This window comes from Scleropages formosus, chromosome 18 (genome assembly GCF_900964775.1).
Source record: "Scleropages formosus chromosome 18, fSclFor1.1, whole genome shotgun sequence".
In the NCBI taxonomy this organism is placed as follows: Eukaryota; Metazoa; Chordata; class Actinopteri; order Osteoglossiformes; family Osteoglossidae; genus Scleropages; species Scleropages formosus.
In genome coordinates, this window is record NC_041823.1 from 12,809,581 (window position 1) to 12,835,843 (window position 26,263).

At 46.4% G+C, this 26,263-nt stretch overlaps 1 protein-coding gene across 4 annotated transcripts in view; it reads right to left on the reverse strand.

Annotated features, from left to right (window-relative positions):
* Positions 1-433: 433 nt before the first annotated feature.
* The window catches only part of satb1b (SATB homeobox 1b), a 45,202-nt gene continuing 19,372 nt past the window's right edge, over positions 434-26,263 (reverse strand). For 3 of the 4 annotated variants that reach the window (XM_018740738.1, XM_018740735.1, XM_018740737.2), the window contains exons 6-13: positions 23,570-23,681; positions 22,194-22,271; positions 18,333-18,784; positions 15,648-15,860; positions 13,590-13,661; positions 12,753-12,908; positions 3,414-3,620; positions 434-1,999 (exon numbers count right to left, since the gene is read on the reverse strand). In XM_018740738.1, coding sequence (XP_018596254.1) covers positions 1,466-1,999; positions 3,414-3,620; positions 12,753-12,908; positions 13,590-13,661; positions 15,648-15,860; positions 18,333-18,784; positions 22,194-22,271; positions 23,570-23,681 — 1,824 coding nt within the window. In that variant the 3' untranslated portion in view covers positions 434-1,465. The remainder of the gene's footprint in view (positions 2,000-3,413; positions 3,621-12,752; positions 12,909-13,589; positions 13,662-15,647; positions 15,861-18,332; positions 18,785-22,193; positions 22,272-23,569; positions 23,682-26,263) is intronic. The other variant, XM_018740739.1, reaches the window with a different exon arrangement.

The following is a 26,263-nucleotide window of genomic DNA, read 5'->3' on the forward strand; positions in this document are numbered from 1 at the left end:
TCACAATTAATGGACACATGCGCTCTAGATTCATGTTGATGTCATATACACAGCCTAGGAAATTCCTCCGTGTCATAAAACTCCTCCCATCATGAATTTTGCTTATATAAACACCAAGAATCTTCAGTACAATACAAACAGTTTAATTGTGTCATTAACAATCAATAACCACTCCTAGTTAGAACATTTCTGCATAAAGAAAACAGAGGAACACTTATAAAACAGTCAGTTATAACAAAATAACCAGTGTTCTCCTTCCAATAAACTCATAAAAAAGAAACACTTTTTTTTATACAGAATATTTATAGAGGAATAGCTTCAAATTGGATTGTTAACCAAAGGAAGACACATTGCAAACTTTTTTTTTTTCTTTTTACATAAATTGCATATGTTTTTTTTTTCTCTCACTCTCTCTAAGGTGGTCTATAGGTTAGTATTTACCTAAGCTTATTTGCATGATAGTAAAAATTGCATACAACAATTGTGAAGCTTGTAGCATGATTTGCTTGACATATAGCACTTTTTATAGGCAACCTTTAAAGCACATTTTCCATTTAAAACGTGTAAGACACTTCTGATTTACTGCCCATGAAAATTACAATTATAAATAGAAGATCAGTAAAATGAGAAAAGAAAAAAAAAAAAAGCCATACGCAACAGAACCTTCCAAAAAAGTAATTACATCAGAACACATAAGAATCAGCAAATAAATTAGACGGGGAAACAAAGGTTGTTTCACATTTTAAATCGTGTGGATATTCAGTAAGTTACAGTGACAAACCTTTTGCAAAATAATTGAACATCGGCAGTGCCATATAATACAAGGCATTTGTTGGCATAGTTTTTTTAAAACTATCTTTTTACAGTTAATATGTCTATGTGTAAAGTACATTATATATATTTGTGTGCGGGTGGGTGTGTGGGTGTGTGGGTGTGTGTGCACATATACACACTGTGTCCTAACAATGTTTTAAAGATTGAGCCATACTTCCAAGACGTGGTTCTGCCTGGTTCCGAAGTCTGAGTGATCTGAAATCAAGTTTCGGTTTCGTTTGAGGGAACATTGCTGCCGGCAGGCGTGCGACTCAGTACCTCCACGTTAAGGCCTTGTCATAGACTTCACTGTCTCTGCGTTGCTGTATATGCATGTAAAATCCAGTGAACACCACATAACGTAAACATCTATCAAAGTCTAAACTCCACTGACTTCATCAGTAGCTCAAATCCAGTGTAAAAACAATGCACATCAAGTGCAATCTGCAAATATCCACGGTAACATATTTAGAATTTTTGTGCAAGTTATTAAATGATGCATCGGGTTTTCTTCTTTTTTCTTTTTTTTACTTACAGTGAATAATACATGGTTTACAAAATTAAAAGAAAACTGCAATACCATTGCTTTTCACAGTCTATTTAAATAGCATTACAGTCACACTGCAGAAAGTTGAGAAGGAATGAGGAAATGCTACTCTTTCGCATCGTGGTCTGACTCTGAATGGATGTCACCGGACAGGTGCTCCTCAATCTTAATGGAGAAGATGGTGCTGTTGGTCTGAGTGCTCTCGTTCATGTCCTTGAGCAGCTCGCCCTCCTTGAAGTCGGCCATGTCTTCCTGGAAGCCTGCGTGGTCCTTCTGCTTGCCGTGGTGGTTGACATAGAAGCGTTGGTTCTGGAAGAACTTGATGATGGTGTGTTTGGGCAGGTCCAGCTGAGCCGAGAGCGTGTGAATGGCCTCGTCGTCCGGATAGAGGCCCACGTCCTGGATGAAGCTCTGGAGGATACCCAGGGCCTCCAGCGAGATCTTGCTCGCCGGCGGAGGTTTGCTCCGGGCATCGTCCTCGGATTCAGCCGGCGAGGCTGTGGACGGCTGCCGCGGAGGCAGACGCGGGCCCATCTGCTGCTGCTGCTGCTGCTGCAAGGGCTGCTGGGAATGCGGAGGCTGGGACGGGTTTTGCTGCGACAAGAGCGTCGGGTGTTGAGGTTGTGAGTGGGACTGAGACTATGGGAAGAAGGGGTTCAAAAATAAAATAAGTGAGACTCCACACCGCAATGGAAACCAAACCATATCCACAGACAGGCACTGATGGGCTGCGTGGATGGCACAGTGAGTAACTCCTGCGCCGTGGGTTTGAACACAGGTTCAAATCTGACTCGCTCTATGCAGTCTTTATAAGTTCTGCCCATGTTCACGCAGGTATCCTCCTGGAGCTCCATGTTCTTCTCTCGGTCCAAAGCCATGTTTCAGGTGAACCGGTGGGTCTAAACTGCCTGTTGAGTGGCTGTACGTGTGAATGAATGTGTGCTATGTTGCCATGCTGCAGAAACGGGCGAATGACCGTAGGTAACGTACCGCAGTATGCCTGCCACGAAGCTCCCTAGAAGAAATGCGTCCAACGGGATCATGCTTTAAGATCCCGGACGACCAATTTTAAACGCAGGCCATGAATTCCACCTGCCATTCATACACCACTTCAATCGACCAAATGTGAAAAGTCACAGTTAGTCCCTCCTCCTAAATCCGTTCTGCGGGTAAGAAGCCGAACAAGCAAATGTGATCAATGAAACATCAAGCTGTCGGCAACCTATTGTCAGGACACCTATTCATATATACAGAACACGGTAACGGCTCTTTATCCTTTGTTCTGTTGATTTCACTGTGAAGTTATGTACAACGCTCCATGTAACATTCAAGTGCAGCAGACAAAAACAAAACTCAATATGTATACAGAGTCTGTGCTCACTGATTAAAGCAAATTGAATGAGTGTGATAATCCTATCATGTTCTCTTCTTTTCACAGCATGGCTGTTCTGTTGGTTTATTTCATATCAGATTGAACAAAACACTTTCCACATGAACAATGAGGCATCCTGGGAGTAGTAAACACACCGTTAGGGTCCTCTGCCTCGTGACAAACTATTTTTAAGGTCTACTCTGAAGTAGCGGAGGTAATTTGCATCGCTCTTTTATTTGAGCAGGTCTCTACCAAACCGCGTTTTAACTTTCTAAGCTTGCAAAACACACACTTTAACTGATGAGCATCAATTACAGTATATATGTAGTGTGAGGTGCAGTAAGGCCTCTGTCAACTGCGGATGATCTGCTGTTCAGGTATTTATGCAAGCCTGTGGTTCTCAAAACAGAATCCAGACATCATTAACCTCATGAATACAGTTGATAGTAGACTTGCGGTCTTGAAGTCTAGTACCAAAATGCATATCGAAACGAATCTATGAAGGCAAACACTTGAGCAAATTGCTACAAACCTCTTTTGCAGAGTGCAGTTACATAAAGGGAGGTTTTATGCACAGGAGTAAAAACTGGAGATTCATAGATTATAATTTAATAACAGTGTTAGTTGATATTTTATCAGTTTATCTATCTGCTGGGCCGTAGACGGGACTGAGATCGTCACCTGCAGGGGGTCTGTGGGGATATGCAGGAGGTGAGGGGGTCTCTCAGCGTGGTGCTGCTGGCCTCCGCTGCTCTCCTGCTCGTAGATGGCGTCACGCTCCGCCTGTGCCAGGCTCAAGAAGCGCCGGATCATGGAGAGGTTCTCCCACAGGGTCCGGTTCTCCGGGGAGGGGTCCTCCTTCCAGCGTAGCAGCTCGCACAGCCAACCCTGTGCAGGGGGGAATGAGAAACGGCACATGTCAGCTTCCGTGAACCAGTAAGGTGTTGCTGTAGGTATACAAGCACACCTGTGGTAGCCATGTGATACACAGTCACACACACTTTCTGAACCGCTTGTCCCATACAGGGTCGCGGGGAACCGGAGCCAACCCGGTAACACAGGGCGTAAGGCCGGAGGGGGAAGGGGACGCACCCAGGACGGGATGCCAGTCTGGCGCAAGGCACCCCAAGCGGGACTCGAACCCCAGACCCACCAGAGAGGAGAACCCGGTCCAACCCACTGCACCACCGCGCCCCCACAGTCACACACTTGAGGTTAAATAAGAGAAAAAGCATACTTAAAGGAATACAAGCGGTACGCTGGGTTATTAAAGCAAGGGAGGTGGACAAATGCTTAGTCCCGAGCTTCTATCAGGACGAAGAGGTGTGAGACGGCAAGCGAAAGGGCAGGGTGGTGGTAGACAGGCAGGCAGGCAGGCAGGCAGGCAGGCAGGCAGGCAGAGAGAGAAGGCAAGGTCGGCGGGATGAACACTGGCAGCGCGACAGGTCGCTGTGCATAATCTCCAGGCCAGAGCATGGCGGCACCTTTTATTTCCATGGGATTACCGTGCAACGCTCCTGGAACTGCACACGGATCACAGCCCTGGCTGTCGGTCCACCACGCGCGCAAGCAGATGCACAGGCCGACCGGAGCCACACCACCGCGCTGCGCGACAGAGATAACCGAGTATTCCTGTTGTCCTCGGGCCGAGCCCCTCCCAAAACCCTCGATCAAACCCGAGGGGGTGCGGAAGAACGAAAGAAAGGAGGAAAAAAGAAAGAGAAAGAAGAAAGAAAACTAAAGAGGAGGGGTGGAGGTGGCATAAAGGGAACCTTCCCACCTTGTTCCTCTGCCATGTTTATTGTTATGTTTTTTTCAATTTGCATGCAGAGGGATTTGGGTCTCTTCTCGCTGTGATGTTGGTTTCGGCGGATTCGGAACGGAGCAAACTCTGCCCGTTTCAGCCTCACAGTAACAACGTCATCCGAACTGGTACAATCTCAAACCGGCTGAAATGAAACACAGAGTACGAAAGATTGCAACTGATTGTACTATGTAAAAAAAAAAAAAAGAAGTGGAATGGAGTCTAAATATACTTAATCTTAGGTAAACACGGTACAGACTGATGGTGACCTCATCGGTAGCTGCATGGAAATCCACGTACTAAATGTGAGTATTGATAAGAAGTCACCGTGCTCACTAGAGATGCTACACTGGAGCCTTTTTATACAACAGGACAGTTTTTATTCCAGTAAACCAATGCCTGTCAGCCTGTTGCTTGCAAAGCTGCTCCGTTTTAAAAAGAGACAAAACAGAGCAGCCAAGACGACCAACTGCTTCACAGCAGAGTCACAGATCATTCTCATCGTCAGAACGACGTACCTTTCATATTACACTAAGTACTGGTGCTGACTGCATGCAGAAACCAGAGCAGCACGCGCCAATGCAACACGACGCACGGTCAGGGTTTGAAAGTGAGGCTTTCCCTCACATCACTACTGTACTTTCAACCAAGCCATCTTCCCGTTATTATTGTTATGGAAGATTCTTCCCTCGTCATCGTGTCTCAGAAAGACGCCGGTCCCAAAACACAAAAATACGTAAAACCCGTTAGGGAGACAACGCAGGAGCCGGGGTCGCCGCTTGGTTTTAAAGGAAGGGAAAGAGTCAAAGAGAACACTTTACTTTCGGGCCCCGTTTGCCATCAGCGCCGAGGTCGAGAGGTGCAGAATTACATGGTAATAAACCTTTCCGCCCGTGCACACTGGAAGCACAGACGCCATTGTGCAGCAGCGCAAAAAATAGCAACGAGGCATTCGGATAAAAATATTTCCCTGGGAGCACAATGGGCGAATTCATGCGCGAGCCCCGTCCAGCTATGCGGGCGAGCTGTGTGCGAGCGCGGCACGGTCACACGCTGCCAATGAGCGCACAGGCCCGCTCTGTCAGAGAACAGCCCCCCATTCACGTCCGTCGCAGCGCGGGGGCAACTCGCCACATCGATAAACGGGTCGCTTCGCGCAAGGGCCCGCACCGGTAGGGAGAGGGAGGGGCCCACGAAGCGTCATCGCCAAATCACCCACAATATTATAATCGTGGGACGGATGCTCAGCCAACAATGTTCAAAGGCGCCGGACACAAAAGGTGATCAATGGAAAGAGAACTGGCGCTATACGGCTATTTATTAATATTCCTAAAGTATTCTTTATTGCTGCTGATACATTCAGCTAGGTAGTCCAACTTAAATTTTCAGCAGTTACTAAAAAATGTGACAAAAAACTACGAATGCTCGAGAGACGAGTCCAGCAAAATCAAGAGGACTAAATCACAGTTTTTCCGACTTCTGAAGCTATCTTAATCGCAAGGTTTTAAGAGAGGTCATCTCACTTCCAGCTCTCACCATCTATTTTAATATTCCTACGAAAACACAATAAAGGGGTCGGGGAGACAAAAAACCATCTGGGAAACAAACGAACTTATCGAAAGTTAAAGCCCAGGATTCATATTTGAGACCCACCAGCTACCTGACAGCAGCATGGGGGGCGAGGAGGAGGTGTCCTTGTGTCAAACAGAGGAATGAGAGGGAGTAAGACAAAAAGCATCATTGTTTTTCCTCCGCTTGATCTTGGCGCCGGCCCAGCGTCACACACGACGCCGCGCGGATAAACTCAAAGCGCGGCGCGATGTGCCGAAACCTGCCGTTGCCGTCGCGTCGCACGCGCCGTGTTTCGAAGGCACAGACGGGCGCCGGCAAGCGCTCATTGCGTCCATCTGCCGACGGGGAAATATTAATGCACGCTCGTCTTGTGTTCTCGTGGCATATGCGGATCTCCCGCAACAATAAGCAAACGCGCTGAAAATAGACTGAAACGAACGCATTTTGAGGAAATCTTATTATGCAAATACAACTGCTCTGAGCTGTTATTTAAATTTTGCTGGCAAGGGGTTTACACTAAGGGTAAAAATGGGACTGGTGGCCCCGACCGTCGATAGACGCGAGCCAAAGAACAGGCGACACAGGTGACCGCCGTCTACACGGTGGCCCCTGACAACTTCCACATTCCCCAAGAACGTCCAGCGAGATGTTCAATTTAGCAAAATTTCTATTGACCTGTTACACACGGCATCAGTGTGGTATGCATACCAGCACTCGTACTCCGCTTGCAAAAACAGGTAGCGTGCCAGCATCTATACTCTAAGCAGAATGGCCAAAACAAGAGCGTTTCTGAAGGTGCAACACCTGGCCAGGGAGACCACACAGGAGACCACATAGGAGACCAGTAGAAATACACCACATTTCTATGCAAAAGATCACACGGCACAAACCGCAGAACACGAGAGGATGTTGCCGTCGGTCACTAACTATAAACGTGAGCAGACGAAAAGGAGAGCGTACTGGTGCCTATCTCTAGCGGGAGGCGAGCGCAACGCGTCCTGGGATTCGCTTCCCCGGAGCCGCAACTGACACCCGAAGGTGTGTCCAGACGGAGTAACGTGCGGGCAGCTTGAATCGAACCCGCCTCTTGGACTCCACCCTCCTAAAAATGACAGCAGTTGAGAAACGTGCAGGATTTATGAGAATTATAGCTAATTAACACGAGTAGAATTACACAGGTAATTTACCTTCACCTCGGTTGAGTGTGAACTGACCATCCGCCACTTTGTCAAGCTTAAGTAGTGAATAAAGGCTGCAGTAGGATAGGTTTACCCCTTATTCCACAGTCACCACGGCAGCTGTTAAAAAAAAAAAAAAAAACTAGGGAGAAATACACTAAGTTAAACTAATTAGCCACCTTTAGAAAGGTAATAAACCACAGCCTAATTACACATGTTAAATCTTATAATATTCCAGTAAGTTTAACCTTAGGAATCTAAGAAGTTTCCATCTTCCGACGAGCAAAAACAGTTTAATAAACCCTTAAAAGATAGGAGCGCGGCGGCTGCGCTCCGCCTGCACGTATCTGAACATCTGCTCAGCCGGAGCAAGGCGTTCCGTTCGCCGCTTGGTGAAAGTATGGCACGGAACACCGGCGCCTGCTGCGTCTGATGCGTGCGCCCAACGCACGGGTACCACAGCTGGGAAGCGTGTGAAGTCAACGCTTTGGCGATGAAGGTCGCGACCTACTCTGTCACGGCAGGAACGCTGCTGTCTGCGAACGCCGGCAGGTGACTCCCACGTTCAGCAAGACCACGCGGGAGAAAATGACACGTGAGCACTGATACGCCGTCTCATGCACGAGTCAGCTGTACTGCTTCCTAGTCAGTTTGGTACACCCTTTCACACACTCGCATACAAGCGAAAATTAAAATTTTAGTTATCGCCTCCATCGGGGTACACGCACCCTACAGTATTTATTAAATGGTGAAAGCCACGGTCCAGAAGACCTCGGGAGAGTTACCATCAGGTAAGCGCACAGCCGTGTACGAACGGCTATGGACAGGAAGCGGGACAGACGGCGTGGTGCGTAGGGGCGAACCCTCAAACGGTGAGGATGGTAAATCTGTGCTGAAGGTGCAACACCTGGCCAGGGAGACCACATAGGAGACCACATAGGAGACCAGTAGAAATACACCACATTTCTATGCCTAAACTGTGCATCTCTGATGAAGAAAAACCAAATAAAGCATATTCAAGTGTATTTCCTTAATAGTGGACAGTCATAATTTTTTTTTTTTTTTTTTTTTTTTTTTTTAAAGTGCTACGGTTAGTCTTTCATTTGCTTCACTTGGTTTTTTGTCGAATAACAATCCTGACGACCACATCACTTTCAAGCCTCCAGTCCTTGGTAATTTCTAGCATCTATAATGACTGAGCACTAAGGCAAACTGTTTTACTTAGCTGCGTTATAACACACCCTCCGCGTACCTCCTTCTTTCAAGTTTGTAGCACATTAACACCAAGCAGACGGAGGTACTGAAAATTGCATTTAGGGGGAACGAAGTAGTAAATAAAAAGTAATAATAGTTTTCTATTTCCGCGCAACAAAAGAAGAAACAGATGGACGGCATTTTCACTTGTCATGCGCAGTTTCAATTTTAAAAAGTGAACAGGCTGCTTGTGGTTAAACTGTCTAATCGGCTGTTATCAGGTGCTCAGAATTTTACAGGATATAGCAGTGTGTGTCAGAGAAAAGGGGAGAGAGACAGAGAGAGAGAGAGAGAGAGAGAGAGACACACACACACACACACACAGAGAGCGAGAGAGAGAGAGAAGGTGCGTGTGCACCAACAGCCGAGTAAACGACAAAGTCAAGAGAGAGAGCAGAGGAAGGTGGGAGGGGAAGAAGACGGTGAAGAAGCAGGCGGTGAAGGAGGGAGGCGTGGGGGCGGCGCCGGGGGGGAACTCGGACTAATGTTTCCAAAGCAGCAGCTCTCTCCGTGCATCTGGTGGTGCTGGTAGCTGCGGTTAAATTGAAATATTTCACAGCGTGTGTCAGAAGCATGCACAATGGTAATTATGACAGATCTGATTAGGCGGGCGAGTCGGGGGGCCGGGCGAGCGGCTCCAGGCTGCAGGTGCGACCTTGTGCATTCCTGCGTGTGTAAATAAAATTAATTACAAGCATGGGGGCGCGGCGCGCGTGACATCGGCGCGCGCGGGGAGTCCCACGGGGGGGACCCTAATGGAATATTTTCCCGGAGTCTAATAATACAGTTGGTATTGACTTGAGGTAATTAGGGGGATCATTAAAGCGGTTTTCCCGGCGTATTTGCCTGCCTGATCAGATTAGCGAGAATGGGACTCAGAACAAGCCCTGTGTGGTCTGCCAGAGGAGACAGAGAAAGGCTACAAAAATCAGAAGCATATTTCTGGGAGTGATAAGCAGTAAGCGGGAGATCTCTGCAGCTCAGATAATAGACCCAAATCTCTCTTTTACAGAAGCCCACGGGGGTGGGGGGTAAAGATGCAAAGAAGGTAAGGAGGAGGGGGGGGGGGTGAAAAGAGGGAGGAAAGATGGTGAGGACAGATCCAAGGAAGGCTGGTGGACAGGGGGACCGAGAAGGAGCAAACGCATCGCTGCAAGAGACAACACGGGATGCTGGGTAAGGCTGCGGCTGCGACATCGGCGGCACGGTGGACGTCGAGGCATATGGGTAAAACCCATGCGTGGATTGCTCCGTCCGTTGAAGAATGACTGAAAGGGCTCCTTTCAGGGGCAAACAGCTTTCTTTTGGGAAGGATAATTCATACGCCAAATTAATTATTCAAACGTCCGGGTCTCGAGTTCAAGAAATTGCGCCTTTAATAATAGAGAGTAAAGCATCGTTGTAGCCGTTTCCCTGGAAACCTAATATCCAAGCAACCAGATAAATAAATCAACCAATTAATAAGCACCATGGCCTTTTTCCCTTCGGTAATGTGCTGGTTTCCCTTCTGCTCATGTATAACCTCAAGGAGGAAGATCCATTCCAGTTTCTTGTGCTTGTAGAACAAACTATCTGGAAAGGGCCTACAGTAAATTTTCCCTTTTCTCTCCTTGCCAGCGGGTGGGGGGAATAAAAGGACGTGATGCGATCTGTCCCTCTGGATTGGATGAACGAGCAGGACGGGCCCGACTGTGATCTCCAACATCCTGGAGCCCGTCTGATCCCTCTGAGCCCGTCCCCCTACGATGGCCACACCTGTTCCAGTCAGGTGACCCACAACGCCTTCCAAACACAGGCGCAAGCCAGGCCGCGCTAAGCCGAGCTCCCGAAAAGGTCCCCTGACATCTGCCCACGGGATGGGGCGAGGACATTGCCTTTGGGATAGGATTGTGGGAATTTGGGGGAGGGGTGTGTTCTGCATTTTGATGTAAAGTGTACCAGGGATAAAGAACATATAATGTAGAATGAGCAGCTAAGGAGATAGTGGAATTACGTGTATTTAACAAAGAAACACACACACACACACACACACACACACGAGGGACAAGCGTCTGGGATGAAAGAGGGAGACGGATGTACTTTGGATGCAGGTCGGCAGTCCAGCAGTCCCCTCTGGGCTGTGGACCAGCGATGTGCTCCCCCCGCCCCTGGGAGCAGCATGACAGATGGCAGGCTGCCCCGCCACCCACCCCCACACCCCCCCCAACACCCCCCCCCCACACGCCAGCACAGCACCAGATCAGTGACATTCTGTCTCATTAGAGCTTTGCTAATTACCAAACCCACTTTCCCTGCAGTGGTCATTCGGAGAGAGCCCCGGTGCGGGCAACACTGAGTGCGCCTCATGCTCCTCGCGTGACAGCAGCCGTGTTGCCACCTCTGGATGGAAAAGGCAGCCTCTTGAACCCCTTCCGCGGGCATAATAACTGGACTGCGCTCCTCAGCGGAACACCACGGAGAGACAGAGCGGAAAGACGTGTGGCAAAAATTACATTTCGGTAAATTAAGAGGGCAGTAATATTTCTCTTTCACTCAATTAATTTTGATATCTGTGTGTTAAAAAAAAAAAAAAAAAAAGAAAAAAAAACTGATTTGTGTTTTTTAAAAAAGAAGCGTAATGTTAATCAGCTCCTGTGACAGCCTAGAATTCGGATGAATTATTCATGTAGAAACAAATGGACAAATTTTCATCCAAATCTGAAAATAAGAAAGCACAAATGGATCAGATCTGTTACGGAGCCCTTTTGTGGTCATTAACCCTAAGAGGGGACCATATGGCTGCCCCCCACCCCTACTTCCCCCCGCTCTCTGAGCAAGGGCTGTGCCAGGAGAACCGCACTGGTGCCCACGCCAGACACCCCCCTCCCCTACCGCCTGTGCCAGGACCCCAGGACAAGACAGCCACAGCGTGCCACCGTGGAGGATTCCTGCACTCACCGGTAGTCCAGGCCAGCCAGCCAGCCAGCCAATCAGATGCCCATGACCCTGACCCTCCCCACCCGCTGCTACCTCCTGGCACCCCCCTGGGGAGAGGGAGGGAGGCAGCGAGCTGGCCCTCGAACCTCTGTGGATCCACCCCCCCCCCCCCCCGTGACACTGCCTTGCCAGCACCCCCGGTGCAGGGTGGGGTGAGGGACCAGCTGCCCGGGGAGTGCACATTACGAGATGGAGCCCGAGATAACTGCTCTCCCAGGCCCCCTTTCAGCAGCGTAATTAGCACGGTCCTTATCGGCCGCTCCATCCACATTCACACCAGCCCCGAATGGAGCTACAAACGGGCCGAGGGGGCGCGCAGAGGAAACCCGTTTCTCCGCCGCACACAAAAGGAGAGTCTTCGCAGTGAATGCGGCTGTCGCCCTGAGCCTGCCCCCTCCACCCCTCCACCCCTCTCCGCTCGCAGCTTTGAGCTCGCTAACAAAAACACTGCAGGGTGCATCCAACCACAATTTGATAAAACAAACTTATCCGGCCTCCAATCAGCTCTGTCAGCTAAATCCAATGACAAATTCAGGCCTCTCGAAATACATTTTTTTTTGTCTCGTCAAATTGAGAAAATTACTATTTTTTTTTTTTTTTATTATTTTATTAAAACTGTCGAAATATGGAAGAGGCCTGTTGTGAGATTCAAACCATCAGTTATTTTATCATCACGGTTCCATCTCTTGATAAGGGCCTGCTCGAACTAAGAGTTCCAACAAAGCACAGATAAACAAATGTATGCCGAAACGTTGTGTCGCACACCTTGAAATAACCACTTTAGCCCCACAAGGCAAAAATCTGTGCAAAAAATTACAGGGTTTTGCGACGTACTTCTTGATATTCCTAAGCTCTTATCAATCATAGGTTTTGTCTGTTGTCAACATTTTTGGGCGAGCGTCGAAGGAAGAGACTGAAACGTGTACCGCGCGCGAGTTGAGACCCGGAAAAAGTTCTTGCTCTGCCAATGTCTCTACCCGTTGTTATTTGGAAACACCAGATTTCCACCCTCACAGAACTTTTTTTTCCTATCCTATATCCATATTGTTCTTCTAAAAACAAACTTTACATGCAGTTGTGGGAGAAAGTAGGAAAATGAAAATAAAACAAATATGAATTAATCATTTATTGTTTCTGGTGCTCTTTTGGGAAGAGCCAAATCCAACATTTCTCTTCAATACTGTAGAGGGAAGGCGTAAGAACTGTGGCTGTGAGGGGGTGGGGGGTTGGTCATACCTGGCTCTTGGAAGCAGCGACCTTGGCAAACAGAGCCTGGGAAACCTTGGCCCGCTTCATCTCCTGCTGGATCTCATCATAGATAGAGGCGTTTATGTTCAGGATGCAGTTGTCGGACTTGCCGTTCCATTCGGTGGGGAGGGGGGACGGCTTCACCTACAGGCACCCAATTTGAAAAGCTCTGATGAAATCACAGCAGTTACATGTTTGATTTTAAATGTAATTATATAACGTCACTGGCGGACAAAGCCACCCGCATGAAAATGGCGTGTTGTTTCTAAACATGGCCCGAAGTTCTGGTTTCAAAAGCACCTTCAATTAATGAAAGCAACCAAAGGAGCCTGAGTTCCAAGCACATTATGAACAAAAAGCTAATGTCATGTGCACCTGCCTGAGCATAGCTTGAAAATAATGCAGATTAATATCGAAACGATAAAATGCGTGTCACTGAACCAACCTGATGGTGACTTTTTTTTAAGACATATATTAGAACTTCCTACAAAGGAAAAAGTCAGAACTTACATTCTATTGCATGCTTTCTAATCCAATGTTCCTCAATATTTTAAATAAGCCTTAGCACAAAGGCTTGAATTAAAGCCTGAATGAGTCTAGAAAAATATCTGTACCTTTTAGGTGACAATCCGGTGTAATTTTAACAACAATTTTTCCTTCCTGACACAGCATTAAAAGAATCCAACCAGACAGGCAGTGTCATTTGTCCACACAAACTGAAATGAAGCGAACGATTACAAGTCGAAGAGAGAGCCGAAGCGGTCTTACGGGAGGTGGAATGAACGAGGCAAGAAAACCAAAGAATCGGTGGTCAGTTTAACTCACGGGAGAGATGCCCACAGGAATTCTGGGATTCCAGTCCTCAGCCCTGGCATTGCTGCACTCCTCTCTCCGGGGCTGAAAGAAAACGGTGCTTCATTAGCACGTCCGGAATATGTACAGAATCCTACCCGCAACAGCTGGGGTCCTAAATGCATTTCGTCACATCTTACACCTGAAAGAGAAGTGCACAAAAACGGAACTTCAAACATCTTGGATATTCAAGCTGAATGTCATGCAATATGACTTGAAGACCTGTCTACACAAGCGACTGCACAACAGCAAAAAGGCGAAGGACGTTAAAAAACAAAGACGACACACAATTTGTTAAGGGCGGAGGAGATGGGAGGAGCCTCTACGTAAAAGCCGAGTATCCGATCCTGGCCGAAAGTACGTGATGATTCCGTTTTGCGTAGGCGGTTTCAATATAGTATGGATAGTATTCAATACCTTAATTAAAACAGCAAATCACAATAAAATGTATGCAGTTGAATGTATTTAGCTTCCTCCAATTGCAATGGCAGCAGCAAGAAAGACCCCAGCATGTAACATCCAGCTACACTGTGAAATGTACAGAAAAATGAGGCTAGAAGCTGATATGTGCCACGTGATTTCTGCAGGACAGGGCAGAAATGACATCATCCATTTATGCCACAACATAGAGTGTATTTTCGAAATCATTAACAGGGGAATTTCACTTTGAACAATAGCACAGATCCACAGCATACTCCACTTCACCTATCCCTATCCATTCCAGTTTCAACTTCACCAGATGCATCATAACCAGATTAAACGGTCCATTTTCTGACCTCTGGCCAACTTGGTACAATTCTGCATGCAAAGTAAAAAGAGTCACCCAGCACCGTCACAGAATGCAGATGGCAAAATCGTGCTGGTTAAAGTTTTTTATTTTTTAAACTGTGTTTTGTTGTCTCTCAGCATTAGCATAAATGCGCAGTCCTATTTTCTCCTCTGCATGAAAAATATGATCACACAGGAGCATCAGAGAGTCCGCCATAACTGGCGGGTGGCAGGAAGTAAGTTTGCGTCCTCATCAAGGATCGTTTTCTGTACAAGTCATACAGAAGCCCCCTAGTCAAAGCCTCAAATCATTAGAACTGCACTTCTACTACAGTGGATTATCTACAGATTTTACATCCATGCTTTCATTGTAGCTTCGTTATCCATATATGCAGTCCTTCAAGGGATTATCAGCATCATATGGGTGTCAGATGAGCGTTTAGCTTTTCTGAGACAGGTCTAAGGACGGAGACCTGGTTGCTACCATTGCAGTGTTTCATCGCTGCCGTTTCCCAGCCTTCTCACATGTGGATGTAGATCTGTTCATTTGAACCTCGCCATTGACAAGTAAGAAACTGCCTGACTGATGGTCAGGTTCTTCAAGGTGCAGAGCTGTCTTCCTCCACCTGCCGTAGTTCTGAAGTGTAGCTAAAATTCGATTACGGGCACCAAAGCTGTAATCGAGATGCCGGCGGCCGTCCGCCACGCTAAAAGCATCCTCCCCCCCCCCCTTTTAATCGGAGCCCTCATTATCCCCCCCAAAAAAGGCCTCCCTCCCCCCCGTCAGAATGAATTTGTCTTTGTACTCTTGTGAAACACAGAAACACTTTTACCGTCCACTCAAGTGGAAAAGTTGCAACGTGTTTAAAAAAATAATACAATTTGGTTCAAGTAGATATAGAGGAGAAACAGCGAGAAAATGACAGGGGAGAATCAGGGTAATTTGCCTGTACTAAAATGTATTTCTCTGATTTGACGTACATTTACTATTCTGATGGTTCAAACCACATTAATCAGACCTTCAGAAATCAGATAAATCACACTTTGTGTTCCTGCTGTAGCAGCAGAAGCCTTTTGTTGACTACCATAATAATTCAGTTTGAAGCCACTTACATTTACACATTTTAAAGTAGCACTTCATAAGTGCCTTTCTCAAGGGGCCTATAGGAGGACCTCACCAAGGACTTAACCTTTGGCCAAAAGGATGCATTTTAGACCACATTATTCTGCCTGTTCTGTGTGATGAGCACACGTGAGGCGTACCTGCGATGGGCGGCTAGGCGGGGTACTAAGCAGCGGTGCCGGACCCATCGCCGAAGCAGCGCTCAGACTTCTCTCCCGCTCCTCCTGGTATATTCGGTCTCGCTCGGCCTCCGGCAGCTGCAGGAAGTTCTGCATGGCACGCAGGTTCACGAGCAGAGACTGGGATGCCGTCTTGGGGTCTTCCTCCTTGCGCAGGATCTCCGAAAGCAGGCCCTACCAGTGGAAATGGAAAATGGGAATCCCATTAGAGCGTTGGCACATGCGACGCCAACTGGCCTCTGATGCATTACATCATCAATCAGTATGGGTTATTCACTCCAGGTTCACCGTACCTGCATCCCCTATACCTAAAAATAATAGTCACTAAAACTATCTTTTGCATCTAAATTAGGCCTCGACACAAGTGACGGCTAAAATTAAATTCTAATTGATTGTGGATAACTCCTTTAAGTTCAAATTTCTTTTTCTATTTTAAGCTAGAAAATAACCTTAAGGTATAAATTGAAATGACCGTTTAAAGAATATTTTTAGGTGTATCCATAAAAAAAGAAAAGGTCTGGTACAGACCATTAACGGTCATTAAAAGAGCAAGTTAAAAACATAAATAAAAAGACAAACTGCCGGGAATCTCTCTCACACTCTCAGACACGGGTCTGACGGACACCAGAAGTCATGTAGACATCCCCTTTCTAGGAGCCAAATATTAATAAGCCAGTGACTTTTAAATGATGTCTTTATTCATGCTACAGAGGTGAAGTGCAGACACACAGATGGGTGGCACATCAGACATTTCTATTCCACCTGAGGTGGTAAACACTTCAAGCAGCTAATTAACTTGACTTAATGTGTTCAATACAAGCTACTGCAAGCTTCCAGTATAAACGCGGAATGCCCCCCGGATGCTCCCTGGTCTACGGAACCCCTTGGGTCTGACATCGAAAGTGGGTCCTTTAGTGGCTGCAGTGACTGCACCCCAACCCAACTCTTCTCAACGCTCTTGCACTGAGTAGATCCTCTAGTGGCTGGAGTAACCACACTCCACTCCTACTCCAACGCTACTCCACTCCTGCGCCTACCGATTGGCTCCTGCTGCTTCAGCAGCACTTTCTGCTGAGAGGCTTAATCTGGGAAGGAATCTGAGCGCTAACAAGGCCGCCACGTCGAGGTGCACGCCTTCTCTCATTACACGTCGTTACAAGTGACGTTCGTTAAAGAGCGGCCGAAAGAGTACAATAAATATAAGAGCTATCAAGAACTCATTACAAATTCTTTATGCTGCGGACAAATTAAAAAGGCTCACAATTTGCACGGAATCTGACTGTTTGGTCTCCGCATGGTCTCGCCTTTCAGTGCTCCGATTCCAATAGATATTATCAGGCTCTCTCGACATCAAAGCCTTGGAGAAGAACCGTGGTTTGCTGCAGCCTCGTAAAAAAATACGCAGCACATCTTCAGACAACATCGGTCCCTTCGCTGCTGTCGACCGAAATCAGACATTTTTTAGTGGTGGTCCGTGACCGAGCTCCACCCCCCCCCACCCCCCACCGCCGCCCTCTCGGGGCTGGCGTTTTGCCAGGTGTGTTACTGTGCAGAGATTCCTCCACCTCACCTGACAGAGAATATGTTGTCATGGTGCTCGATCCCAACAGGCATTCATGGGTAAATTGTTCTAATAATTGCCTTTAACAACAATAGAGTGCTTCAGTCCTAGCCTGGCGCTTTGCCTGCATTACAAATTCATGTAGGTTTGGTCTTGACTACGGAATTAAAAAAAAATGCCTGTAACAGTGAGAAAAACCCCCACAGAGACATATAAGGAACATGGAGCTGTGTCATTTGGATTGCAAAGAGCCACAAAACACACTGAACACCGTTCGGAAAAAGGATTTAAGAAGGTAGTCATACCTCTCAGACAAAGTCAGAATTTTCACTTCTTGTCAGTTGCAGGCATTTTGCAAATTAATCACGTTCCAACATGACGTTAAAAAAAAAAAAAAAAAAAAAAAAAAATGCACAGCAACAAATATAAAAGGGTGATCCTTCCAAAAAAAAAAAAAAAAATTCTAGATAAATATGCTACATAATAATTTGGGGAGCATTACCTCTATTAAGTTTCTCATTGTGTTGCCAACTTATCAATTCCCATTCTTTTTTGGTGAATGGCACTGCACTTTTGCACACCATCATTAAAACAATGTACAGCCACGCTGAGAGAGGCCACACAGTAACTACGCTGACATGTTGCCGGGGTTCATTAAAATCTCCCTCACGTCGAGAGCACTGAGGGAATCCGATTTCCCACTGCAGTTTCCTGCAGCTGTTGCTTCACTACTAGGTTGAGAAAACATCCAACCTTGATTATGTCTGCCTGAACTTGGCACGCCAGTCGGCGGGCCTGGGCAAACAGGATAGTGACGCTACAATATGCCCTCAGAATTCGGCATGGCACCTACCAGCCTCGCCACCCCATGCAATATCAAGAAGTGAGAAAATTAAGTTTTTCTTTCATCTTGTTGGGCATTTATGAAAACGGAAAGGCACGACACCGTAATATTGAGAGGCTGGGAGGTCGCCTGAAATTAAGCAACAAAGACGTAAGAAGACCTCTCCACCACTGGAGAGTCCAGCGAATCCTGTACAAGAATGACCATCTAGGTGGGCAAGATGCACTACGTGAGAACTCACCTGCGTCCTGTTGAAGGCCACTCGTGCAAACACTGCCTGCGAGATGCCCGCCCTCTTCAGCTCATCGCGGACCCACTGGTAGATCTCGGAAGAAACCTCCGTGTTGGAGGACACCTGAGGCTCCAGTGGCTTGTTGAGAGCCCGGTTAACGGGCGGGTGGTTCAGGTACTGCTGGCTCAGCGACTGCTGGGCCAAGAGTCGGTTGACGGCATACTGCTGGTTGAGGATCTGAGCCATGACGAGCTGCTGGTTGACTAGTTGAGGGCTAATGGGCGTGGACACCAGACCGGGGTGCAGGCCGGGCAGCTGGGCCCGAGCGGAGGCCTGGCCACCGTGGGGGATGGGAACAGGTGAGGCGGGCTGTTCCGCTGTGCTGCCTGGGGTTGGGTGCTGACTGAAGCCCATGTGGTTTGTTCCAGGCGGAGACAGGTCTGACAAACTGTCCATCTCAGCTGAAAAACATCAATGCAGAGAGAGAAAGTGTGATGAATAACACGGTCTGCAACAGTACGAGGCACAGATATAGATGGAAAATGGAAACTAAAAGTGCTGGGTAAAATGACACTCATTTAATATCCATCAAAAGTTTTTAATCATCTTTAAATGAGGGTATGCTTCAGCTAACACACATGCAGGTGGAACAAGACACCCCGACAAACGAGCACCATATTGGTTTTAGGCGGATTATTCCACGTGCTGCAGCAAACACCAGCAATGACATCTCTTTCGCTTATTTTATTTTCTGTTTTCATAGATGAGACTAGGACCTTAAATCTACAATGGCTCGTTGTAATCTGTTCTGCACAAGTAATTAATTACTTTCAGCTATGCAAAACTGAGGATGAACGCAATGATTTAAATAAGGCTATGTGGAACACAGTGTGATCTTAAAATTCAATCCCTACGCATCCTTTAGGTTTCATATAGACAATACAATCAATAATATAAATTATATTTTCTGTAATTCCTGTGCATCACTCTGTGTGGTGCATTTAATTTATCATTGACTCAGAGGCTACAAGTTATTCCCCATAATAATATACTCATTGCTCAGAAAGCTACCAAACAATTCTTGCAGCCTCTTTCACAATAATATCAGGGGAAATTTGATCCCCCTCTGTTTAATTAATATTGATCATAGCACCAATCATGTTGGCAAGATTCTGTAATTAGCTAGCTAGAAGTCATGGGTGGAAAGATTCATATGCTGTAATTGCTCTTTGATTATGAATTGATTCAAGGGAATCTCTGTATTGCCATCACTTGTGTTATATGTCAATATTGGTTATTTTCATTGGCAGTCGGTCAGTATCATTGAATATGGAGAGCAGAGATATTATTTTTTAAAAAAATCCATGTAAAAAAATTGAGGGAAAAAAGGGCTCAAAACAAGCATATTAATGATTTGACTCACAACAGCTCATAACAGAAAGCGGTCCATAGCCAAAAACAAGTAAATAACCAAATAAATGAAAAACCGCCTTCTCTTTCACTGTGCACAAACAGTGAATGGGGTATTGTTATCAAAATGTCAGAGTAAAAAAAAGACAACAACAAAAAAATATATATACAAAAACCCTGCTGATTAATTCAATGCCAAAAGAATTGGGCTCCTATGGAATTTCAGATATAACCATTATGTCCAAATAAAATGAATGAATGAACGAAGGAACGAACTAATAAATAAATAAATAAATAAAGACTTTTTTACAACACATTGCACATGCAGCATGTGTTTTGCATGAAATTTCAGCCATAACTCCTGTGACCTCCAATCAGATGGAAACGAGTCTGAATTGTGTGCAAACACAAGTATACAGTTACTTTCCATCAAACATAGACGCCTCCACTGGAAACATACATTAGGTAGCTGCTGCCTGGTAGCTCATGAAATTTAAGTATTATGTTCAGTGCAGAATCACGTGAGTGAAAAAAGTAAAAAAAAAAAAAGGCAAGCTGCAAGTCGGCACAGACTATCAATGACAGCGGTACCGGTTTGCTCCGAACAGACGCAACTGAATCATTGTTTATCCTTAATCATAAAACAAGCTATGCAAGTTAGCCGGTGTAAAAATTTCGAGAGGTTTAAACACAAACAGCTTGCCATGCGGAATTGGCCAACTCTTAAAAACGAACATCGCAGCTCCTTGTCTAGGCTACCCTGGCGAGTCCTGCGTAAGCCAAATTACCCTCCGATAGTATAAATCAGCGCCTCTGGAATTTTTAACGACACAGTGTCACCCTGTGACTATCTCCTTTTGACACAGGTTAGTGAAACATCAAAGCCAATGTCAAGTGCTATGTGGGAACATGAGAATCCCATGAGAAGATCAGCATTCCAAACTGAAGCCTCTTCAGCTGTAGCCCTTTAGACGATAATTGGAGAAAAACACACAAAAACAAACTGAATAAAGTGCTGCATTCACAAAGAATCCAGAAATTGCCAAAGTGAAATCAGTTAATGCTGCAATCTTTTACAAACATATATACAGTATGGCTCAAATATTACCTAGCTTTTCACAAGCATTAATGTAAGCAGACATGGATCTATAGTGCAACGGAAGAAGAGAAACCAGCAGAGACCAGCCTTGGTATGGGAGTGATAACTGAATAACTGCATGTCTTGGATAAACCCTCCTCTCTTCTCTCCTCCCAACTCTGTGGGTCCTGCCAAAGTCCGCACCGCACACAAACTGTCAGAGGGCAAACCCAGTGCTCCCTTTAAGGCCCCGGATGGCCCTGCACCGTCCCTCGCTACTGCCCATGTCCTGATGTCTGCATGTGGGCCAGTAGGGGTGGGAGGCATGGTGCTCCCTCTGAAGACCCAAAGCACGACAAAAATGACGCCTTGTGGAAACCAACCAACTAATGCTTGCGAAAGGGCTATGACGGGAGGTATGCAGCAGGGTGTGGAGAGATACACCCTGCAAGGACACCCGGTACTGGACCGAAGCCTTTTCAATACACAAACTCAGGAGCCTTCGCCAGCAGCGACTTTAGCGGAGGGCAGAGCAGAACACACACCGGTAAGAGGTGGCAGGTGGAGCAGGGGTTGTAGCAGTCACCTTCAGTGAAAATCTGCGCTCTGAACTCCGCCTCCCTCGATCGAGGTACTTACCCTCAAGCGATACAGTGAAAACTGCCCAACTGTATAAATGGGTAAAATAACCAAGTAGCTTGGGGTACAAATGGCACGCGCTTGGCAGAAAAGTTAAATGAACAAATAATCATAAACGACGACTATCCTAATTAATAAACTAATTTGAAAGAGCCTCAAAAAGCCTACTTAGCTAACTAAAAAGCCTTCATGCAGCTACTCGTGTAATGTGTACGGGTTCATATGGTGGAAAGCGACAGATTGACTGCACTCAAGATTCACACGTCTGCATCCAAATCTCTCCTTCTGTCGAAGTAACGCACTCATTGTATTTTTCTCCGAGATGCATCTCGCTCTGGAGAAGAGTCTGCCGAATGAATGAATGAACGTGAACGTAACTATCCACCTGGACTTGGAACGTCCAGGTGTTTCTTCACAGAGCGCATGCGGTTGAAACGAAACGCGATTCCGAGCTCGCGGGTCTTACGTCTCCCTTAGGAACCCAAGCACGGAGAGGTAAGGAAGCCGCGAGCCGAGGGCACCATTTGACGGAAACGTCCCATCGCGACGCAGCTGAACGCGTCAGGAGAGGAGAGGGCAAAAGCAGCTGCGGGCCGTTGAAAACGCCATGTGCCGTTTGACTGGAAGCTCATCCGTAACACTTTTTAATGAAGAAATAAATAAGAGAACCTGTAAATGCATTAGGAGAACAGCACGGAGGTGGAGGACATCGCTACGGACCCGGCGCGGCACGTGTGACGTACCTACTGCGGTGCTGCGTGGGCTTTCGTGGAGGACACACGCCCCCAGGTACCCCTCCAGCTGGGAGGGCTGGCGCATGACTGCGCGTGTGCGGGTACACGCAAGGGAGACATACAGAGGTGTGGAGAGAGGGAGGGGAGAGACAGGGAGAGAACGAGTCAGGGCCTCTGCGCTCACAAAGGCACGGATGTGGAGACTCTGTCGAGCAGCCTTACTTGGTATCGCTGCCCCCTCGCGCAGCATCACGGAGCGCACATTGCACACAAGTCACCTTTCCGAAAAGTCTGAGTTTCTTCAGTCCAAAATACCTAGAATATTTTCTCACAATGCATTGTTTCATTTCGTCAAACGCGGCTTCATAGTTTGCTCTACCTTCAGATGGCAGTTTCAGCAATGACCTTGTTTCCCCATTTCAAAAAATACATATGTAAACTGTCAAGTAGAAATTATAATCTTTTTTTAAATTTAGCCTTAAAATAGACTAGATTTAATTTTACAGCAGTAACCGCACATAATTTTCCATGCTGCAAACCCTCCTACATACAATACATTTTTAACTATCGGCGACGACGTTCTTCTGCTTTCCCTAATTTGATCGTTACTCTGAGCAACGTAGAGGGGAACGCAGACAGCTAAAAGAAGCACAACGTCTTCTGGGTTCGAGCGCAGACGTGAATGTCTCTTTAAACTCTTGACACTTGCGGTTTACAGTTTATAGGGATGCTTCGGGTTCAGTGGGCCGCAGCGCTCCTCCCCCCTTTCCTTTCCTATCGCTGCGGACTTGGGAGTATTTTAAGCAGGAGGGTGGAGCAACAGCCAGCGCCGGGTCAACGAGGAGGATGACGGCTAATTTCGGAATTAATGCTGTGGAGCCTGCGCAGAGTAAGGGATCTTCGGTGGGTGTCCTTACATGTATATTTAAGGAAATAAAGTGCGTAAACAGCCAGCAGTTTGAGGCGCTACTCTAGCAAAATACAAAATTCAGGTGTTACAGCAGCCTTTGCAAGCCCAATTTCAGAGAATTGTTTTTCAAAAAGGGGGAAAACATAAATAAAAACGAGAGAAAAAGGGAAAAAATTTCTCTCGAAAATACCCACTGGACCAAGCACAAAGAGTATACGTCAGAGGAAAAACGTGATCTACATACACCTGTAAGAACTGCGCTTTGGAGTTTTTGTCGAAGCAACAATGCGAGAACACATACTTAAAAGAAGCCGTTTACTGTCTCGCCCAACTCTCAAAACACAAGTGACAATTCCCCGCTCTGAAAGAAGCAAAAAATTGAGAAGTGATACAAAAGTGAAATATTTGGACTGTCGAGTGGAGCTACAACGGGACAATCGCGTGCACAATATTTGTATGACTGTACTTTGCTTACCCATCATATCTTTTGTCTTCTTGAAATGTTTATACCAGCGACCAAATTCCTGACACTTCGCCGCAGAGACATTTGCATAGTAAGTGCTGTTCACAATGGAGGAAATCATACTCTGAAAGAGAGAGATGAGAGTTGGTACAAAAGCTTTTCAGGGTCTAGAAAATGCAATATTGTAATGTCTGGGGGGAAAAACATGCACTGTATGCCCATTAAAGTAAATTCAATAGTTCTGGTGCATAAACTACTGAAGACAACATTTATCAGACATGCACGTCTACTCGTGTCTTCTAGCAAAGTAAAACTGTAAAACTGCATGTCCCTTTATAGCAAATGCCACAGTCTAAGAGTGGAGAGAATTGCCAGCGGTGTCAAGCGGGCATCACTGCGACACGGCTCGGTTTATTTTACCGAAACGCCGCGCTGCTGGAACCAGTCGCGTTTCGCCAAAGAAAAGCGACTTCTTGAAAGAAAGCCTGCTCAAACGTGATCCAGACAGATGAGCATTTGCCTACGATATGCAGGGCAAGGAAAAAAAGAAAATACCGTGCCGTGACCTTTACTTTCGCTCAGTCGTAACTCTGCAACATATTTATATTTGATCCCACTTTTTATTATTCCTCGGAAATTGTTTCATTTTAATGCATTCTTCTCCGACGACGAGGCGAGATTTTCTTTTATTAAAGCGAACCGATGTTTTTAACACCTCGCTGGCCTCAGGGTGAAAAGCACAGATATTGTTTTGTTTGTTATAAATATTCAAAAGACAAAAACCATCTGTTTTTCAAGTTACAGGTATGCCATCTTCAGCGTTTCTGTGGGAAAAAGCGCAGCGTTTGGGGGGCATGAGGAGCCTTCTGGCTGAACATCTTCTCACCGGAGAACACGAGGCTCCGGTGAGCGTCTCCTCTCTCCTAATTAGAAAGACGGATCGGCGGCGTTCAACACGCGGCGCTCGGAAACGGCAAACAAACTGCCGGGCTTCATTCTGGTCATTGCGCTTAAACGGGAGGATCCCATCGGGGAGCGATGCGTCGCAGCCCTTCCCGGCCTGCACCGGAGCTTCGGCGTCACTCGGCTGCGCGCAACAGCGATGTTTCAATTGAGCCGTTTGCAATGACAATCACTGCTGAGGGTTTTCGGACAAAAGTAAACTTGGATACAGAAAAGTAATCATTTACGGACAAAAAGGTTTCAGACATTTTTCATTAAACCAGAAACCAGGTCTGGAGTTTTTTTGTTGTTTTTTTTTTTTTTAACAATTATTAAAAAAAAATCTGTGTTCTGGAAAAATCAGCACCATAATTACCGCTATTACCAGGAATATAGCTTGGTAACAGCGCTCAGCAGGGTCCACCATAGAGTCCTCTATTCTACCATCTTGACACAGATGTTGCAATAAATGTAATTCATTAATCATGCATCCATTGCAATACATCACCCCCCCCCCCCCCACACCCTCCTTCTCCTGAGGTCCTGTACTGCCACTAATGTTCCACAAACCAGGGAAAACTAAATGCTGGTTAGAGTAGGAAGCCGGAGCCGTCAACAGGTAGGGCCGACGAAGCAGGGGCCCTTTAAAAGGTAGCAATTTGAACAGGAAGTTTTACAAATACAGTAATCAGCCAGACCCATCTCCACGAGGTTAGCAAAGATGCTTAGATCATCCTGCTGCTCATTCGCCGCCCCCCCCCCCCCTCTCTCTCTCTCTCTCTCTCTCTCGCTCCCTCCCTCCCTCTCCGTACAGGCCCTCACACGGGCCACCAAATACCTCACGCCCATTGTGCTCGAGAGACGGGTTAGTAGCCCCCTTTTATCACATCTTAATTACAGCCTCTTTTGACACCAACTGGGGGGTTTAAAAAAAAAAAAAAAAAAAAAAAAACAACACCATTCCTTTAGCCTGTGACAGCTCCTGAGCGTGGCCCACAGAAATGGCTTTTGATGGCTATTTGCTGCTACGCAACTAAACAGCTGCTCTTTCAGGGGCTCCGGCTGGGTGGGTGCGGGTGGGGGGTGACTGGGGGGGTTCTTTTGTTGTTGCAGTTTCAAAGACGACAGGGGTTAAGCTTCATCACAGAGCAAAATGTACACCTAGAGAAAGGACAGAGACGAGCCTTGAGAACAAAATAATAATAATAATAATAATAATAAAAAAACAAGTTGGGCAAGTAACGCCCCCCCGACGCCGTTGCCAAACAACATTAATAAGCGAAATTATAAACAGTTGAAAGATATCGTACAACGAGCAACACGGCTCACTGGACTCTCCCCCCACTTCAAAAGCACTTGAGCTCTCTGCAGGACAAATAGAAAAAAACTGGAATCTAGCAGAATTAAAAGAAAAAAAAAAACCCCAGAAGTACAACACGACTAGAGACAAAGACGCTATACTCTAGATCTCCCCTTTAATGCCTGTTCAAATATGGGGTAATTCTGCGGTCGATTCAGTTTGTGAACCTCGCATTCAAAGGATTAAGAACCTGAATGTCAAGGACACCCTAATCCAATAAGAGGTGTCAATCATCCATACCTTCAAACAGCCCTTCCTCTCGCCCACCATCCATTTTTGGTGTGCAGTAGCTCTGGGACCCCCGCAGCAGCTCACCTGCAGACCCCTGGACTCCACGAGCGGGCCAAATTCTCTCTAAGTCCATGTCAGTTGAGCGACCGCATTCAAAGACACAGCGATCAGTC